This window comes from Notamacropus eugenii, chromosome 5 (assembly GCF_028372415.1).
Source record: "Notamacropus eugenii isolate mMacEug1 chromosome 5, mMacEug1.pri_v2, whole genome shotgun sequence".
Lineage (NCBI taxonomy): Eukaryota > Metazoa > Chordata > Mammalia > Diprotodontia > Macropodidae > Notamacropus > Notamacropus eugenii.
In genome coordinates this window covers 155,647,016-155,668,107 of record NC_092876.1, presented here as the reverse complement: position 1 = coordinate 155,668,107, position 21,092 = coordinate 155,647,016, and the positions used below count along the sequence as shown (strand labels likewise).

At 37.4% G+C, this 21,092-nt stretch overlaps 1 protein-coding gene across 3 annotated transcripts in view; it reads left to right on the top strand.

The window, feature by feature from the left end:
* ARHGAP42 (Rho GTPase activating protein 42) overlaps positions 1-21,092 on the top strand; it is a 379,722-nt gene that overhangs the window by 245,687 nt on the left and 112,943 nt on the right. For all 3 annotated transcript variants that reach the window (XM_072611294.1, XM_072611293.1, XM_072611296.1), the window contains exons 6-7: positions 4,461-4,562; positions 11,570-11,680. In XM_072611294.1, coding sequence (XP_072467395.1) covers positions 4,461-4,562; positions 11,570-11,680 — 213 coding nt within the window. The remainder of the gene's footprint in view (positions 1-4,460; positions 4,563-11,569; positions 11,681-21,092) is intronic.

Sequence of the window (21,092 nt, the reverse complement as noted above, 5' to 3'; positions counted from 1 at the left end):
ATTAGATATGGTGATGATGAGGGTGTTTGTGCTGGGGCACCATTATGTGGAGAAAATTTTAAAAAAGGTGTATTGGTCTTGAGACTGGACAGGATAGGTTGAATGCCCAGTAGTCAGAGCCCAGGGTCACAGAAATGGCAGCTTGAGTCTAAGTGTATTAATAAGTACCCCAGCATATGCAGTGGGGCCTACTATCACAGGTTGTTTGATCTGCTTCTCTAAAAGGAAAGGCAACTTTTGAGGAGTTAACAATCTCCTTTAATCAAGCACTTATATCATTCACTTAGTTCAGAAAATCAACAAACAGGGCTTCCAAACTGGCTGACATAAGCAATGCATGTATAACAAATCAACAGGTTGCCAGAGGGGGAAGCTCTTTAGTGGCATCGCAGAGTCTCATCTGGCACACAAAGCTTCTTCCAAAAAACTAAGCCCCAAAGTAAAACTTACCCTCAGAGTATTTATACACTTTTCAGAGCCAGAGGGCATCCCAAAAGTTGAGAACCAGTACCTCATTAACAGAAGGTTTGGGCCTTCCTACAGATCTTCCCATCAACGGCCAGGCCCATCAATGGGTGGGGATTATCTTTAAGCACATTAACAATACAAATATATACACTGTTTCTAGTTAAAAAAAAAATTTTGTTTCTGTACTTTTCTCCTAGTAAAGACCCTTAGCTGATAAAGGCAAGATTCAATCAGAGGCATTTGATTGTGGTGTTTGTTCTTTGTTTTCAAAGAACACCATGACATCAGAAAAATGAGGATGGGACTAGTATTTGACTTTGTTTTGAGTGAGGGAGGGCAGGGTCACCAGCCTCCCTTTGCATTTGATTATACTAAAACATAATCCTCTAAAGATCCCACTTTGCTTGCCATCACACCAAGTTAGTGGTAGAGGCTAGAGAACAGTTGGAATGACATGGAGAGAGCTGGGAAATGGCCATTTCATTGATATAGGGGACCTTTGGTGAGGAAACTCACTCTACCAGTGCAGACAAGTAAAGCTTCTTCAGTTTATAGTCCCTGGAAATTGCCTGTCCTACTGTGGGGTAAGATGACTTGCTTAGAGCCAGAGAGACAATGTACCCAATGTCTGTAATAATAAGGTAAATGGAAAGAAGAAACACAACAGTCACAAACAAATGTTACTTACAGAGATGTGAAAAGATACTTCCCCTTACTATTTTTCAGAGCGGGGCAGGAGTGCCCATGGGTGTCTGAGGACATTCTTTGTATCATTTCTCCTGCACACCTCTTCATAGTTAATATACTACAGTTTACCCATGCCTACTGGATAGCTCCCCATTTTCCTTTGGGAGATCCACAACTTGAATTCTTCAGTCATATAGTTTCACCATGACAATGCCCATATTTTAAAAAGTTCAACTTTATTCCTGGATGAAGCTTGAAGTCATTAACACATTTCAGTTTTTAAAAAATGCATTTCTTCTTACAGTCTTCTACCTACTTTTTTCAACTATAACTCTTGTTGAGTTCTCAGTCCACTTCTTTGTCTTTTCTCTATATTTGTTCAAGATATATGTGCTGATGGAACAGCTCTGTATGTTTTCTATTTCAATTGAATAGCACTGTCTAGATACTAGAAATTTTTCACCCACTTGTTCATTCCTTGGTGGATGGTTAAACTGAAATCTTTTTTGTACTTGTGCATTGAGGTTCTATACATTTTCAGGGTTTGGTGGAATCAGAATGCCATCATAGAAGAACGGGGTGGGGGATCTAGAGGATCCTATCATCTGTAAGGAAAATTCTTCTTCCATTCAGACTCTGGACTGGATGTCCACCATGACTATGACAGATAGCTTCAGAAACATGCATCTTTCTTCTTTGTGACTTGTTTGATGTTAATAATGAAATAGTTACCAAATACCAAATAAAGTTATCCCTGTTATATCTTTAGAGGAATTTTATATGAATTTTCCATATTATATATATGTGTACATATATATGTATATGTGTATGTATGTATATACGTATGTACATATGCATATAAAGGAAAGTCTTGGCAGCAGCATTGTGTTATATCAGATCAAATACATTTTTATAATTAACAAACATTAATACAAGAGAATCTAATATTCTCTGCTACAGTATATTATCTGAGTTCCATACTTAGACTTTATTAAGAATGCCCTTGATGCATATCTATATTCTTCTCTCAAAATTTTGCAGAGAGAGAAAAATAGGCATATGAAATATCAGTTACTGATTTTTCTCTGATACCTTTTGAAGAATAATAGAATCTTGAAATGTATCTTGTGAACCAATCCTTTGGGCCCTCAAAATCATGCCACCTTTATTTAGCATGGACATCTACTCTGGTCCAGCTGGTCTTCCTCCCTTTCTTTTCTTTGGTGCCACTTCTACTATCTTATGTAGGACACCATGCTCAGAGATACTAGAATGGGAGCTCCACTACTAATGTTGAAGAAAATGGTATGTTTTAAAAATATGGACATATCATATCCATCTTTCATCTGTTGTCTTTATTCTGGTTTCATCCTTAAATATCCTTGGGTTTATTTGACTTAATCTGGTCTTTGGCTGGAAAACTTTTTTTCCTTTCACCCTTTCTATTTTTATGAGGTGTTGCTACTCATAATCACACGGAACCCTATTCCACAAGCTTTTGTTAATAAATTTATATTTGAAACTGTCATTAACTCTGACTGCAGTCTCTCTTCCTTTGGCCAAAAGAGAATGTGTTTGTTTGTCATTTCTAGGCTATTTATGGTTTCCTTGTTGTTTCAGTTCATTTGTGTAGTTTTGCTTTTTTGCAATGCCATGAGCCTTTGAATCCTTTTATTCATTTCTTGTATTCAGATGCAGCTGCCTCACTGAAAAGTGGACAGATTAGAGCTGGATGCCTTCTATTTTTGGTTTTATTCTTCTAACTTTTCCTTTTGATCTTTGCTCTGTTAGCAATCTGATCTTTCTACAAACACCTGAGTCTGAAATTATTCTCACTTTGTCCATCCACTGTTCCATGTCATATAGGATCACAGATTCAGAGCTGTAAGACACCCACACTTAACAGAACAGTCAAAAGGCCACACTTGAGGACCTAGAGGCCTCCATGCGGCCTTGAGGCTGCAGCTTCCCCACCCCTGCTAGAGGTGTTCCAGTTCACCCACTCCCTCATTTTCAGGATAAAGATTCTCAAGTCCTCAGTGACTTGCCTCTGGTCACACGTAGCCATGATTTGAAAATAGGACTTCTGAGTACAAATCCAGCGCTCTTTGCACTGTAATTTCTTCTCCTCCTTCTCCTTCTTTTCATCCTCTGCTTTCCTCTCTCTCATTTTATGTTTTTCATGTCTGTTGCCTTTTTAACTCTTTGTTAAGAAAAGATTCATGATATATGAAGATGAGGTTTGTAAGTGTTTAGTGCACAAATATTCTCTATCCTCTCTTATTGAATCATGCTTTTTAACATTTTGGGGGCTATCTTGCCCTATATCCACCTTTGTATAGAATTCAGCAAATATTAAGGCATGTGATTATTGAACTTCAAGGTTCTTCCAAAGAGAATTTCTCTACTTCTTCATCCTCTGCAACTGTTGGGATACGGATTGTAATTATTTCCATGTTAATCTTTTTTTTCAAATGCTTATCATGAATATAGCAATTTGGGTTGACAAAGTACCTTGTGAAATGATGGTTCTTGTTGTCGAAGAGACTATGAGCCATCTTTTTATTTAGCTGGAACTTCCTTTTGTCTACTGATTTAATTTATAAATAGAAGCCAAGATTGATAATCCTAAATTATTCTTATGTAGGGTGTGTTATGTCCACTCAGTTGTTGGACGAGTCACACGTTTAAAATACTTAGAGCTAGTTAATATTTATAGATAAACAACTGAAAGCTAGTTTGTCTGCCATCTTTTCCTCCGTTCTGCCACTGTCATTGAAGAGGCAAAAGGGAGCCACACTGGACCAATGACCTTTTTGTAGTCTATGTTTCATGAATTACCCATGGCCAAAACATGAAATCACCATGTGACTAGACAGCTGGTGCTGAGCCTCTCCATACTTGGTCTGATTGTTCTTCAGCAAACAAACATAGTCTGGTTCAGAATCTCTCCAGCATGGTTAGATCTGCCAGAACTTGTCCTCCATTGCCCTAGTCTTCACAAACCTATATTTACTTTCTCTCTACTGAGAGACATCAAAGAGTAGGACCATGGAAGTTTAATCATCTGAAAACAATATTTACCAAACTACTTTCACTCATAACTCTTACATGGGAAATCCTATATCCCTGTCATGGACTAAGCGATAGTTCCTTTTCTTTTAAATTGTCAAAATGATCGCAATAAAGAATTTTTTAAAAGCAACCTTTTTCCCTCTTATGTTGCACAATCAAGCTTCTCAATTCTTAATTTTAGATCTCTGTTTTTTTCTTCTGAGTTTATATCCTGTGTTTTTCCCCCTCAGGATGGAAAGAAGAAGTTTGACAAAGAGAGTGAGAAATACTATTCTATTCTTGACAAACACTTAAATTTGTCAGCAAAGAAAAAGGAGTCTCATTTGCAAGAGGTAAGCTTTGACTATTTATCAAAAGAAAAGTCTCTGAAACAAATTGAGCCAGTCTTTTCTATCCATACTACCTAGACTACTGATTTCCTTTGGATCTACTCTTCCTTATTTCTAAATTCTTAGATCAATATGTTCACAGTAAGGAAAAAAATCACTGATAGAACATTAATATATCTTTTTGTTAGGATATAAATTTAAGTGACAAATCAATGTAGTTTCTGCTGTGTCTCCCCCAAGTATATATTTACCTGTCCATTGTAAAACAAGTGATTCTCTATGTCCAAGATGGAATTAAAAAATCGAATTATCTTGATATAATTCACAGTCCATCCTTGTGAAGTATCTGATCTCAGCTATAAGTCCCTTCCTGCTCTTTGAGACACCATTATTGCCAATTTCTGCATGTTTCTGTCTTCTAGCCATTTTCTCTCCTCTCTTGCCCCCTCCTGGCTCTGTCTTAATTATCATAGTTGAATATCATCTTTCCTTTGCCCTCTTGGTGATGAAAACCAGGAATCCTATCCCTTAATGAGTGAAATTTTGAAATTGAGTGTCTTTTTAAAAAAAAATACTCCTTTCTCTTTTCTACCCATGCCTGAAAACATGAAAAAAGGTACTGGGAAACATAAAAATTTACAAGCCTGCTTTGGAAACTCCAAAAAACAAAGTACTTTTTAAATTTACTAATGATAATGGTAAAATTATATAAATAAATTATAATGATAATTTATAGACTTTTAAAGTTTGTAATGCACTTTATGTATGTTACCTACAACCTTGGGAAGTAGAAACTACATGTCTTATTATCCCTAGTTCCAGAAACTTTAGTTGGGGCTTTAAGGAAATCAAGGAGTACAGTAGTTGAAGCAGAAGAGGGAGAGTGTACCAGGCATTCGGAAAAGCCAGAGAAAGTGCCTGGAGCTGAGCTGTGGGGTGTTTTGTTTGTGACCCATCCAGAAATCCAGTGTCACTGGATTAAAGAGTACCTGTTGGAGACAGTCTCCAGTCTTCCAGAACACAAGAAAAATAGGAAGGGGCAAGATTATGAAGGGCTTTGAATATCAAATATCATTTTGTATCTGCTACTCGAGGCAATGGGAAGGAACTGTAGTTGTGTATGTGCGTGTGTGTACCAGACTTCAGTTTTCGAAATATCACTTTATTGGCTGGGTGAAGGATGGATTTCATTAGAAGAGATCTGAGGCAGGCAGACATACCAGCTGACTGTTGCAGTTATCCTGCAACAAGGTGATGAAGGCCTGCTCTAGAGTGGCAGCGTTGACCAAAGAGAAAAGGTGGCATATTTGAGAGATGCCGCAAAGGTAAAATTCACAGGCCTTGGCAGCAGCTTGGATATAGTGGGTAAAAGATAGTGAAGAAACCAGGATGATTCCTAAGTTGGGTGTCTGGGAGACTAGGAGGATGGTGTTGCCCTCTACAGTAATAGGGAAGGTAGAAGGAGGGGGAGGGGAAGAGTTTAAGGGAAAGAGAATGAGTTTGGTTTTGGACATATTGAGTTCAAGGGAAGTGTGCAGAATCTCTAAAAGGCAGTTGCAGATGAGAGATTGGAGGTCAGCAGAGAGGGATTGGGGCTAGAATGGTAAATTTCAGAATCACAGACTAGAGATGGTAATTAAATCCATGGAAACTCATAACCAGGAGAGAGAAGAGAGTATAAAGGAAGAGAGAGTGAGCAGCTGTTCCAGAGACTGCAGAGAAGTCAAGGAGAATGTGCGTTGGGAAAAGGCTGTTGGATCTGGCAACTAAGAGATCATTAGTAACTGTGGAGAGAGTGGTTTCAGTGGAACAATAAGGTCAGAATCCAGACTGTAAGAGATTGAAAAGAAAGTTAATAGAGAGAATGTGGGAGACTTTATCTGTAGCCATTGGATAGACCTTGAAAATATAGGAATTAGGTGACAACATAACCCAGCGTCATCTAATATGCCAGATAGTACGCCCTTATATGCCAGAAGGATGAGTGGAAAAGTGCCTGAGATAAGTGAGGTAATAAGATAGTGAGGTAATCTCTGTATGTTGATTAGGAAATGAAACAAGATTATAGAAATGGGGATAAAGAGGAAGGGAAAGATTCAAGATAACTTTTTCCAAGAGAAGAATTAATAGAATTTTTATTTAGAACTAGATAAATAAAGAAATTAAGTGTGGTTAACTAAAAAATAGTGACACAAACAGTTGACTTGAAAAGGAAAATCATGAGAAAGATCTAGTTTTGTGGAGAGAGGTGGGGGGTGATTAAAATAATTTTCAACATGTTAAATATGAAAATATTGGCAGAACATCTGGAAGGAAATGTCTAGTAAATAACTTAAGTATAGGTTGGCACTTTGTATTTAGGAGATTTGTGTAAACATTGCAAGTGAAACATAGGAATGTGTAGGTTTATAAGGGATATGGGAGGTAGTATGAGAATTCAAGGAGAGGAGATTACAGGAAGGAGAAGATAGGCAATAGTGTGAATAGCTATAGAGGGTTCAAGGTGAATAGCAGCACATTGGAGACCTCTTAATACTGGGGCAACTAGGTGGCATAGTGGATAGAATACTGGTCCTGGAGTAGGAGGACTTCAGTTCAAATCTGGCCTCAGATACTCACTAGCTGTGTGACTCTGAACGAGTCACTGAACCCCAATTGCCTCCTCCCCTCCTCTAAAAGCCTGTGCTGGATACAGAAGTCAGAATGACTGAGTTTCATGAGGCAAGAGACATATATACCCTTTTCTTTCTCTATAAAAGTTGCAGTAGAAAATAGAAAGATGGGATGATACTTGCATTTTGCTAATTTGAATAATAGTGATTTAAAAAAAAAATTTGGTTAGGGCAATATACTTATAGAAAGAGAGGAAGATGACAGAGAGGGAAACATTGAAGATGCAAGAGAGAGTAGGACTGCTTGGGGAGACAAAATGGTGTGGCAGAGATCATAGGTGTAAGATTTAAGTTTGGTGGGCCACACCTTCCTCTGAGATCATAGGATCACTGTAGAAGTGGTCTAGTTGAACACCCTCATTTTTCAGATTATTAAGCTGAGGTTTAAAGGTTAAGTGACCAGCTAAAAGTGTCCACATATAATAAGTGGTAACACTGGGATTTGAACTCGGGCTTACTGAACCTAAATTAGTGAAGAACATAGAGAAGTTTTGAGTATGGTTGAGGAGAGTTAAAAGAGCTTAGGTCAAACAGCCTCAATCTCGGTAAATTGGAAGCTGAGTTCATTTATTGAAAGGTGTTAGGAGTTTAAGCAAGGTAGGAAAAATTTAGAATAATCACTATGAGAAATATGATAAGGAGCTTATTGAGATGAATAGAAGGACTCTTGTGCTGCCATTTAGATTATATAAAATGGATCCCTTCAGCAACGTTTGACTTTCTCCAGTAGCACTTAGCAGCCTTGGGAACATAAGCAAGAAGGCAGATGTTGCTGGGTAGCCCAGATAGGAGATTAGCAAAAAACAGTCCAAAGACTTCCAGATCATATGCAGTACACAGTACTGTCATTATCCCTAATTAGATGGTAGCTTTTTGCATCCAGAAACCTCGTGTTTATATCCCTCACAATACCATTCTATCAGGAACATTGTTGAAATGGTTTTTCTTGTGTAAAGAAGCATCATGCAGAAGTGTTAACTAATTTTTTTTTTCTGAGATGGAAATAAACTTACTGATCTTTATAGAATGGGGTAAGGTGTGAGGCAATATGAGAGCATTGGTACTAAAAATTGTGGAGAAATATAAGAAAGGTAGTTAAGAGTAGCCTTGGCTTTTTTTTCGTTTTCAAGGAAGTCTAAAATTGATACATAAGTCCTCTGTTAATTTTCCAGTGATTGTTCTTTTCATCCTTTTTTTAAAGTAAACATTCTTACCCTTAAAAGGGGTTATGTGCTTATTTAGGGATAGAAGAAAGTAGAAATTGTACTTCCTTTGTGTCCCTGAGAAAAGAACTTAAGATAAATGGAAGAGAATGGTAATTGAGAACAAAGGCAGAATTGAAGAAAAGACAAGTGTAGACTTCTGGTCTAGAACTGAGAAGTGTGCTGATGCCGAATCCCAAGAGACGCTATTTGTGTGCAGTCTTCTGTAGGAGGCACTTAAACAATTCTTCCTGATTCCCAAATCTTTGTCCTGTATAATTGGTGCTGCCATTCTGTTTACTGAGCTCACTACCGCAAAAGGGCCTTGGATGCTGAAGGAGACATTTAAAAAAGCATACCTTTAGGGTGCATTGAGGAATATATTAAGTATCATAAATAAACCTTGAATTTAATAATTTTGTCCAACCTCAGTCACTTCAGCTTTCAGACCTGAGGTGCGTTTGTGCAATAAGCTTTTATTTAGTATTTCTTTCAGGGTTTTGACTTTTGGAACTTGAGTCAAGGGAGACATGAGTTTAAATTCTGAAATTGTCATTTAAATTGCACTGAATTTTATTTCTTCCTCTTCAAAAAGAAAGGCATTTGTTGTACAGGATTTATTGTAGGTCTCCTGGGAGGAACAGGTTGATGCTAATGGAAATAACTATGATGAGGTAAAAAACAGGAGACATCATCAATAAAAACTGATTTAAAAAAAACCTTAATCTGCTATATAAATATGAATTATTTTTATTACTGCATTCCTGTTATTTCCTGGGCACTAGGAATGGATACTAGCTATGTGACTGTGGGCAAAAATTAATCTTTTTGAATGTCAATTTCTTTATCTATAAAAAGAGCTTAAAACCCATAGTACTTACCTCACAGGGTTGTTGTGAAGTCCAAATGATATGATGTATGCTGCTTACTTTGTAAATTTTAAAGCTATATGGGTGTGTGTATACATTATATATGTTATATATATATGCATATGTGTGTATAAATTAAGTATTATCTGGAAAACATTAATTATTATTATCTCAAGGTGCTTATATTTTAGTTGGATGGGGACATGAATTAATTTTTTAAAAAAGTAAGGAACCAGATTTAATGTATGAACACATATGTACTGGTGTTGTGCATGGCTGTATGTTTAGGTCTAAGGGAGATTCAAAGTGAATTCCAGTCTTAATCTTCTGCCAAAAAGAAATTGAGCTATCCGTAAGTACTGTAGCTTCTTGGATGACCTTTCAAAGGAGTATATGGTATATCAGATTTCAGTGCTCTAGACCAAAGGTGACGAAATCTTTTGTAACTGGGAATCCTGACAAGATTCACTACTATTCTAAGTTATCCAAAAACTCTCTGTCTCTTCTGAGTGGGAAATGATTTCCTCAAATGATTTTCAAATAATGCCCATTTGAGCTTAAAGAATTAGTACAAGATGTCTTTAAAAACAAAATAACGTGCTCATCTGTGACAATGACAGTGGTGTCATGTCTGAACAAAAAGCAATATTATATAATGCAGCATTGAAAACTTAGACGACAAGAGAAAAAGATTCTAATATTGTATCAACTATTCACATATCATCTGTTTCCACTTTACGTTTTGATGATTCAATCTTATAAATAACTGCTCTGCTGAGGTGATCAAAAACTTACGCTGAATAGGAAAAATATTGATTTGTTTTAGTGTGTTGCTTCTGTTCCTTCTTCATGGAATACAACCCATAAACCATTTGGGGAAAGAGATGGAAGGGTTAGAAGGATAGTAGTGGTACTGATTTATTTTCCCTTTTATTTTCCAAATTGTATATGTGTTTGGCACATATATAGTGTATGAGAAAAAATTTATTTAAAAAAGTCCTTAAGAGCATTCTATAATTCAGTGCTGTGGTTTTCAATGAAGAAATTATTTTTAAAGTATAGTAAATGATTATTTTCATGCTCAAATCTTTATACCTAATTTTACTTTGCCTTTGTTGTAAAAGCATCCTAGGAAGTGACTCAGTTTTTGTTTTCCGCATTGCTGTTGCTTAATGCTTAGACCTCAACAGGGGATGGTGGTTTTTATCCATGTCCATTAACCTCAGTTGCTAATAACCAGTTTTAGCACAGTTAAAATCAGGTAGAGATTGAATGTAATGTTTCTCTACTAAACCAAATGGAGTTCCCAGTAGTTTTCAGAAGGACATCTGAGGATAATCAGTTTGGGGACAGAAGGAAGAAATGTAACTTAAACAAATAAATAAAAGATAGAAAGTGGTTATCCGAAGAATACTTTCTAAGGCACTAGAATTGTATAAGAAAACCCTTATTTTATCCCAGAAGAAAAATGTATGGCACTTTTGAAATATGATTCATTCAGGATCCATAATCATTCAGGGTTTCAGATATAGATTTTGCCTTTGTCCCACTTTGGAAGTAAGCTTGGAAATCAAGTACCACCTCTTTGTTTATTACAGTTTCACCTTCCATCTAGTTATCTATGGTTACGCTTTATTTCTCCTGCCAGATATTAAGCTTTGAGGACACTTGAGCTTCTCTCACAGAAGGAGCAATCAGCAACCTTTTATTAAGCATCTTCTATGTTCCAGGCACTGTACTAGGCACTGAGAATATGAATACAAAAAATATGATAATCCCCATTAACAAGGAGCTTACCTTGTAATAGGGTAGACAAGTACATACATAAGTATATACAACATAAAATAAAGAGAAAAAGGACAAAATACATATCTCATAGGGAAAGGAGGGTACTAGCATTTGGGGAGATCAGAAATGGCTTCATGTAGAAGGTGATGCATTAGCTTTCTGTTGAAGAAGGAGAGATGAATCATTTGAGGTGGAGGTGAGTAGGGAATGCATTGCAGGCCTGGAAAACAGGCCAGTTCAGAGGTACAGAGATAGGAGATAAAGGATCCTGTGTGAGAAACAGAGAGTGAGCCAGATTGGCTACATCACAGGTTTTCTCTTAATCTTTGTTTACCTTTAGTAATAAGCATAGGTTTGTTTTGTTTTGTTTTTTCCATACCGTAAAGATATGTAATGAATTCTGATTGACTGTATACTTTGCTATTTCCTTTATCCTTATAGAATATGACCAATTTGTGTCTTTCTGTTTTCTTTTACAGGCAGATACGCAAATTGACCGAGAACATCAAAATTTCTATGAGGCATCACTTGAATATGTCTTTAAAATACAAGAAGTTCAAGAAAAGAAAAAATTTGAATTTGTTGAACCGGTAAGAGTTCCAGACGTCCTTCTTTAGTACAGAATTTCAATTTAAGTGGAAAGCTATTATTTTTCCCAAAATGCAATCTTTGAAAATTAAAAACTCCTTGAGGGCAGGTATAGTGTAGTTTTTCTTTTCTGATATCCCGTGTACTTAGGGATGAATAGTTGTTAATTGAATTGAATGGAAATCAGGCTCTGTCACTTACTGCCTATTCACCCTTCAGTGAGTCACTTAAACTCTCAGTTTTCTTTTTAACCATCTGTAAAATAAGAAGATTGAACTAAATGACCCAAGGTCCCTTCCAACTTTATACCTATATTCCTGTGAATTGAATTGAATAGGATAATTGTCATCTAATGTAACTTTCACAGAGGGGTTTTAAATGCTTAGATAGAAGGCAGATTGCTTGTGCAGTGTGTGTGTGTGTGTGTGTGTGTGTGTGTGCGCGCGCACGTGTACACACATATCCATGTATATATACACATGCATATATGCAAAAATGATGTAACATATCACATGTATATAAAAAATGTGCAGTTATGAGTGTTTTGTTGTTGTTTAGTCATTCTTAGTTGTGTCCCACTTTTCATGACCCCATTTCGGGTTTTATTATCAAAGATACTGGAGTGGTTTGCCATTTCCTACTCCTACTCCTACTCCTACTCATCTTACAGATGAGAAAACTGAGGCCAGCAGGATTCTGGCTGAATTTGAACTCATGTCTTCCTGACTCCAGGGTAACTGGTCCTACTGTGTAAACCTAGCTGTTTGATGTTATGTTAGTAGTCTCTATAGCTCCTATGAAGTCAGTTGGATTTCTAAACCAATTCTAGATAAAGTGGTTACTTCTACATGTTTACTTTATGTGTAATATTTTTCTACCATATTTACAATCCTACTATATATATATATATACATATATATGTGTGTGTGTATATATATATATGTATATATATATATATATATATAGTATAGTATAGTTTTTAGAATACAAGGAAGGTAGGAGGGAGGGAGGGAGGGAAAAATGGATGGAGTGAGAAGGATAGAGTGGAAATTTTGTCTCAAACTCAGTGAGATAAGGAGTAGCAATAAATAAAGAAAATGCAGTGTAATTCACAAATCTTAATTTCAGGCATTAAGTTCATATTCTTCTCGTACCACATATTTTTAGGAGTGACTAATAGGGAAATATAGTAAATTTGATAAAACATAATATATAAAATAAAATAGAATATATAATATTATATTTTTTTAAAATGTTATTTTCAGATACTCAAGTTTTATACTGTGCTATTAACTCACCCTTTTTTCTGGTGAGGTGATAGAAAGTAACAGAATTGCCAGGAGGAAAGAGGAGATAACCCCTAAATAATTTAGAATTGGATAAGGAGAGTAAAGTAATCTTCATATAAGGAAAGATCATTACAGTGTGGAAACACAGATTAAGTTAAAATTAGAGGTGTAGAGAAAGTTTGCTTCTGTTTTTATTGATAATAGATAAGAGTTTGATAAAAAAAAATCAGGATTTTTTTTTTATGGTGAGATCAATATGGATCAACAGTATAGTCAATGAAAAAAGAAAACTAATGCAAGCTTGAGTTCTATTAAGAGAGACATTGCTTCCAGGAATAAGAATGACCTGATCTGACCCTCTGTGGAAATTTTTGTTCATTTCTGGCCATCACATTTTGGAGGTGTGTATTGGAATTGAATGCCACTGAGGGGATTCTAGGATAATAGATCCGAAATTCTGTGATTCTGTGACTACTCACAAAAATACATTGATTTACAGTTTATAAAGCAACTTTTCAAAAACAGGAAAGGCAATCTAAGCATTATCCCCCTTGTACAGGTGAGGAAATTGAGATTGAGAGAGGTTAAGTGACTTAACCTTCTGTCTGTCATCTTCTCATTAGAGCAGGAAGAATATTTCTTATAAATATGACAGTGGACTTTCCCCTCAAAATCAGTTTTTGAAATGAATATCATAGGGACACTTATTGGTTCTTCCCCTGCTAGTGATCTTAAAACCCTTTACTTCTGTGTTTTTCTGAGTCTAAGCATGCCTTTCTTGTGACTTCATAATTGAAATTGATGTTAAATTCTTTCTTTCAAAATCCTGTCCAGGCTGCTGGATTTTCCTATTAGTGTGTCTGGCCAAAATGAAGACTTCTGGCAATTGAGTCTCATTTCTAGTTTTGTAATTTCTCTCTATCCTTGGATTTTATATTCCGTTTTCAGTGAGATGATGAAAGATATGCAAATAATGCTATCTTAACCTAAATAAGTTAGCTTGAAGAAATATAGAGTGCTTTACTCTATATAAATGACTAAAGACTATATGGGTTTAAGAAAATCTTTAAGGAACAATAAATCTGAAAACATAGTATATCAGAAAAATACTATTTTTATTATCATTTAGATATTACATTTTCAAGATACTTTTGTAAGTAGAAATTCATGTGCTGATACACTGGAAAAATCTTTGACCTGTCTTAGTTGACCTTGGAGCAGAGGTTCTTTTGTTTACAAGTGATAAGTAATGTTAAGAAATAAAAAATATGAATGACACATGTACTTACATGTTGATGAGACTGTCAGTTTCAGGGATGATATATTATGAAGGGACACTACTTTGAATAAGAAATATGTTTTTTACTTTCAGATAAACAACATCTGTTTCAGATAACTATGTATTCCTTCAATTAAAACAAAGTGACAGTTCTTTCTATTCTAATGAAGTTTTTCCCTATTATTCCACAAACAAACTTAAGAGAATAATATTAAAATAACATTGAATTTATCTAAATTTTGACTCTCATAAGAAAAAAAATGGAGTTGTAAGCATTTGGGAAAGAAAGGAAAATTGTACTTTTAATAGAAATTTAATGAGTATGCTTTTTCCTTGGTGTATTTTTATTTCATTAAATATTTCTCAATTACATGTAAAATTAAAAAAAAATTTTTTTTTAATCTTTTTAAAAAAATTTGAGTTCTATATTCTCTCCCTTCCTCCCTTCCTTCCCCCTTCCATGAGAAGGCAAACAATTTGATTATACTGAAGTTAATGAGTATTTTTAATGAATAATCTTTATAATCAAGTAGTTTTAAAATCATTATTTTCATTTCAGAGTTCTTAGGTCATATGTTTTATTCCCTTCTTTAAAACCATGTTCACATTTGTCCTATTTATTATATTTTAATGGAACAGCAAAAAAACATTTACTAGTACCTGGTATGGTGCCAAGACTCACAAATTTGGGTCATCTACTTTTAGATTCACCGACTGAGTTAATATGGTCAGGGACTTTTGTGGGAGAAATGAATAAATACAGAGCATGATCTGCTTGCCACTAAATAGCTATAAAGACTTGAAGTGAAATGAATTAAAAATCATCTTCTGCTTCAAGATGTCTATATTTCTGTTTCCTTGTCTTAAAGAAATTATAATGCTAAAGAAGAGAAGACCTCAGCTGTAACAGCTTGAGTGTGTGTAAGACAGATAAACACAGCACGCAGGAGGACTCTAGCACAGGTTCACCCTTGATCTGATCAGACAGGAAAGACACTAAGAAGGAGTTTAATAACCTCACTTCATTCTAGTCTAGTTTTCTCAGAAGAGGATTGCTGATAAGGAGAGCACAAACTCTTTATCGCATTCTCTAATCACCCTTCTTGAAGGAGCCATCGAGAAGGGTGGGGCAACTATATCTCCATGGGGTCAGTTGAGACAGGCACAATTTATGCTTCCCCATAAATTCCCTCAAGCCTCAATGGAGGCCAGTTGAAGCAAACACAGATTCCCCCCAAGCCTTGATGGGGGCCAAGCAAGGAACGCACAGCATTTGTACATTCAACCCTAAGGTTTCCCCTTATACTCCCGCCAGCATTCCAGCTTGTGCATTCAACCCTAAGGTTCCCCATTCACTGCCCATTGCCCACCTGCTTTATATGGCAAGAGACAAAGAAGTTATATTGCCAGCAATAGCCTCACAAGTTTACATCACCTCATCCCTGTATCTCACTGCACGGCCACAGGGGATGTTTATATTATTTATAATTATATAATGCTGTGCAAGTGTGGTGGAGATGTTTTGAACCATAATTGGAGGAACTGGTATCTAATATCTGGGAACAAGAGATTGTTATGGCTGTGGATCCTAGGGAACTGAACTCTAAGAAATAACAAAGATTCACTTTACACACGCTAAAATCCACCTTACTTGTACTAAAATTCACCTTACATACAGTGTTGTAATCTAAAGTGTATTAAGCTCTTTTTGATCATGCATCCCATCAGTAATAAATTTATTAAGCACTTGCTGCAAACATGTATATTTACTTATTTTAGAAATTAAGTATATCTATAATTGTACTAATTTAAAGAAGGTACATTTTAGAACTTACAGAAAAATATAGATTTTAAAAGAGTAGGTAAAGATCAAACCTTTCATCCATGAGTCTATAGAGAACAACTAGTGTTTGCTAAATAGGGAATTGACATGGCCAGTCCTGTGTTTTAGGAAAACCCACATGGCAGTTGTGTAGAAGATCTATTGGGTAGGGGAATGACTTGAGGCAGGGAGAATAATTATGAAGTAATACAGATAAGAATTTTGATGAGGATTGAACCAGAGTAGATGTTATGTGAGTAGAGAAGAAACAGAGTTCAAGAGATGTTGTGGAGATAAAAATGACAGTAATTGCACCTGATTCAGTATGTGAGATGAGGGAGAATGGGAAAATGATTTTGACAACAGTGTGGAAGATACATTGGACTTGAGGGTGGAAGGCCAATTAGGAAGCTGTTGCAATGATCTAGGCAAAAGGTGATGATTAAGGTAGTGGTTTTGTGAATAGAGATGTGGACAGATGTCAGAGATGTTTATGGAGGTAGAAATGACAAGAATTGGAAACTGATTCATTAAGTGGGGTGAAAGAGTGATGTGAAGATGACACCAAAGTTTTTAACTTGGTTAGCAAAAATATGGTGATGCCCCAAATAAAAAAGGGAAGTTTGGAAGAAGAATGAGATTTTGGGGAAATATCATGTAATAAGATTAGTGCTGCATATGGCAATCCATGTATGCTTACTCATCCTGTTAGACATAGCTTGTATCACCTAAAATGAAAAGGGGGAAACAAGGCTTTTGTGCAGGTAAGACAAGGTGAAACAATTGCAGGGCTATCTGTCAGAAGAGGTGGAAGAGGATGGGATCAGTAGTACAGGAAGGGTGGTTGGCCTTGGTGGAAAGAAGAATCACCATTTCATCAGAGATTGAAGTAAAAGATGAGAAAATGGGTGATATCATGGATATTTGAAATGTAAGTTAAGGGCAAAGAGGGAATTCATAGCACTTCCTAATACAATAGAAGTAATAACCGTCTCTTCTGACAAGGTGATGATGGGCTGTGATGTGGTATGGTATGAGAGTATTGAAGGGAAAAGAGAAAGTTTGGGACAGTTATTGTGGAAAAGGACTTCCTTGCTGTAGGGAGGGCCCACTTGAGATTAGATAGTTTAAATTTGGGCTGCACTTAACTAGTATGGTTTGATCACTTTCTCCATCACTGCTGCTACTCCTTAGCAATGGCATTCAACCTCAGATTGTTAGTTTGGAATTTATCTTTTCTTTCCTAATTCTGCTGAACAGATCTTCTCAAAGATTCTGTCATTTTTCTATGATTTTTCTTGAACCTTTACTCCTTTGTTCTTTTGGTTTCCTTGATATAACTGATTATACTTGACTCCTCACCACCATTTCTGACTTTTGGCTTGGCAAAACATAGCAGCGTAGGCTGTCAGAAATGTAATGATCTTTAGAGTTCAAGTACTGTTTCTTTTAATTAATTAAATTTATTTATTTAACTTTTAACATTCATTTTCACAAAATTTTGGGTTACAAATTTTCTCCCCTTTTATCCCCTCCCCCCCCCCAAACACCAAGCATTCTAATTGCCCCTATGACCAATCTGCTCTCTCTTCTATCATCCTTCTCTGCCCTTGTCTCCGTCTTCTCTTTTGTCCTGTAGGGCCAGATAGCTTTCTATACCCCTTTACCTGTATTTCTTATTTCCTAGTGGCAAGAACATTACTCGACAGTTGATCCTAACACTTTGAGTTCCAACTTCTTTACCTCCCTCCCTCTCCACCCCTTTCCTTTGGAAGGCAAGCAATTCAATATAGGCCAAATCTGTGTAGTTTTGCAAATGACTTCCATAATAGTTGTGTTGTATAAGACTAACTATATTTCCCTCCATCCTATCCTGTCCCCCATTACTTCTATTCTCTTTTGATCCTATCCCTCCCCATGAGTGTCGACCTCGGATTGCATTCTACTCCCCATGCCCTCCCCTCTATCATCCCCCCCACCCTGCTTGTCCCCTTATCCCCCACTTTCCTGTATTGTGAGATAGGTTTTCCTACCAAAATGAGTGTGCACTTTATTCTTTCCTTTAGTGGAATGTGATGAGAGTAGACTTCATGTTTTTCTCTCACCTCCCCTCTTTATCCCTCCACTAATGAGTCTTTTGCTTGCCTCTTTTATGAGAGATAATTTGCTCCATTCAGTTTCTCCCTTTCTCCTCCCAATATATTTCTCTCTAACTGCTTGATTTCATTTTTTTTTAAAGATATGATCCCATCCTCTTCAATTCACTCTGTGCACTCTGTCTCTATGTATATGTGCGTGTGTGCATGTGTGTGTGTGTAATCCCACACAGTACCCAGATACTGAAATGTTTCAAGAGTTACAAATATTGTCTTTCCATGTAGGAATGTAAACAGTTCAACTTTAGTAAGTCCCTTATGACTTCTCTTTGCTGTTCACCTTTTCATGGTTCTCTTCATTCTTGTGTTTGAAAGTCAAATTTTCTTTTCAGCTCTGGTCTTTTCATCAAGAATACTTGAAAATCCTCTATTTCATTGAAAGACCAATTTTTCCCCTGAAGTATTATACTCAGTTTTGCTGGGTAGGTGATTCTTGGTTTTAGTCCTAGTTCCTTTGACTTCTAGAATATCCTATTCCATGCCCTTCGATCCCTTAATGTAGAAGCTGCTAGATCTTGTGTTATCCTGATTGTATTTCCACAATACTTGAATTGTTTCTTTCTAGCTGCTTGTAATATTTTCTCCTTGACCTGGGAACTCTGGAATTTGGCCACAATGTTCCTAGGAGTTTCTCTTTTTGGATCTCTTTCAGGCGGTGTTCTGTGGATTCCTTGAATATTTATCTTGCCCTCTGGTTCTAGAATCTCAGGGCAGTTTTCCTTGATAACTTCATGAAAGATGATGTCTAGGCTCTTCTTTTGATCATGGCTTTCAGGTAGTCCCATAATTTTTAAATTGTCTCTCCTGGATCTATTTTCCAGGTCTGTTGTTTTTCCAATGAGATATTTCACATTATCTTCCATTTTTCCATTCTTCTTGCTTTGTTCTGTGATTTCTTGCTTTCTCATAAAGTCCTTAGCTTCCATCTGTGCCATTCTAATTTTGAAAGAACTATTTTCTTCAGTGAGCTTTTGAATCTCCTTTTCCATTTGGCTAATTCTGCTTTTGAAAGCATTCTTCTCCTCATTGGCTTTTTGAACCTCTTTTGCCAATTGAGTTAGGCTAGTTTTCAAGGTGTTATTTTCTTCAACATTTTTTTGGGTCTCCTTTAGCAGGGAGCTGATGTGCTGTTCATGCTTTGACTTCATGTCTCTCATTTCTCTTCCCAGCTTTTCCTCTACCTCTCTAACTTGATTTTCAAAATTCTTTTTGAGCTCTTCCATGGCCTGAGCCCATTGGGTGGGCTGGGACACAGAAGCCTTGATTTCTGTGTCTTTGCCTGATGGTAAGCATTGTTCTTCCTCATCAGAAAGGAAGGGAGGAAATGCCTGTTCACCAAGAAAGTAACCTTCTATAGTCTTATTTCTTTTCCCTTTTCTGGGCATTTTCCCAGCCAGTGACTTGAGCTCTGAATATTCTCCTCACACCCACCTCACCTCCTGATCCTCCCAGCCAGCGTTTGGGGACTGAGATTCAAATGCTGCTTCCAGCCTTAGGGCTTTTGGCAGGGGCAGGGCTGCTATTCAGTGTAAGATTAAGTTCAGGTGCTGAGGTCCGGGCAGGGCCGCCTCTCAGGCTCAGTTCCCTCAGGGGGTTTATGCACAGACCTTCCACAATGGATCCAGGCTCCTGCCCCCTTGGGGAGCCCTGGTCTGCAGCCGCCTCTCAGCTTCTGCCTCCCGGGGGGGCCTGAGTTATGGGGGCACCCCACTCCCCTCTCAACCCACCAAAGAGACTCTCTCACCGACCCCCGTCACCTGTGGGTGAAGGGACTTGTGCGGCTGCTGGAGATCCCGTCCCTGAAGCCTGCTCGGATCCGTATCTCTTGGTGCTGCGGTCGCGGCAGGTCTGGGCTGGGCTCCGCGTCTGTAGCGCGACGGACCTTTTGCGAGAGGTTTGCAGGTCCCTCTGTGGGTGGAGGGACCTGCGTGGCCGCTGGAGATCCTGTCCCTGAAGCCCGCTCGGATCTTTTCCTCTCGGTGCCGCGGCCGCGGCGAGGCTGCACTCAGCTCCCAGTCCCGGTGCCCAGTCCGCAGCACGAAGGACCCCCCGAGAGAGGTTTGCAGGTCTCTCTGGAACAGAAATCTCCCTCGCTCCAATGTTCCATGGCCTCTGGGTGCAGAATTTGCCATGAGTTACTTCCCTGTAGCCGTTCTATGGGTTGTGGGTTCGGAGCTAAGCGTATGTGCGTCTTTCTACTCCGCCATCTTGGCTCCCAAAGTATTGTTTCTTGCTCTCTCATTTTACAGAGAGGGAGGATGAGGCCCAAAAAAGATTAAGTGATTTGTCTGAGATCACACAACTAGTTAGTGAGAGAACTGGGATAAGGACCCAGATCTCCTTTTCCCCAGTATGTGCTTTATTTTTCTACCATACCACTCCATAATCTTAGGGCTCTCAGTTCACTGGGTTTTATCTTATACTTTGCTGCCTTTCTGAATTATTCACATCCATTTTCCAACCTCTTAATTAGTTTTTTTGTCAACTGAGTTTGCTGCTGTTCCAAAAATAAAAAAAGAATTGAGTCCCTACAGAGTTCAGTTTAGGGACTTAAGCGTTGATCCTTTGATGCTAGATGACCTGATTATTTCCTTCCTTACCCAGTCTGCTTTTAATGTCATTATATTTATCCCATTTCCTCTGTGATGTGTTGCACTCCATTGCTCTTTAACTTTCCTACTGTTCACTCAATAGGTTTTTCCTACAAAGCCCCTAGATCCTCTCTACCTTGCCCCCAGATTTTTCCCCATACACTTAAGAGTGACTGAAGTGAGTACTTTGCCATCTTAAATTATTCTAGCCTACAAACTATTAAAAATATCCATGCAGTTTAAAATATGAGCATCTGCCAGGTAGTAGCTATTTCAT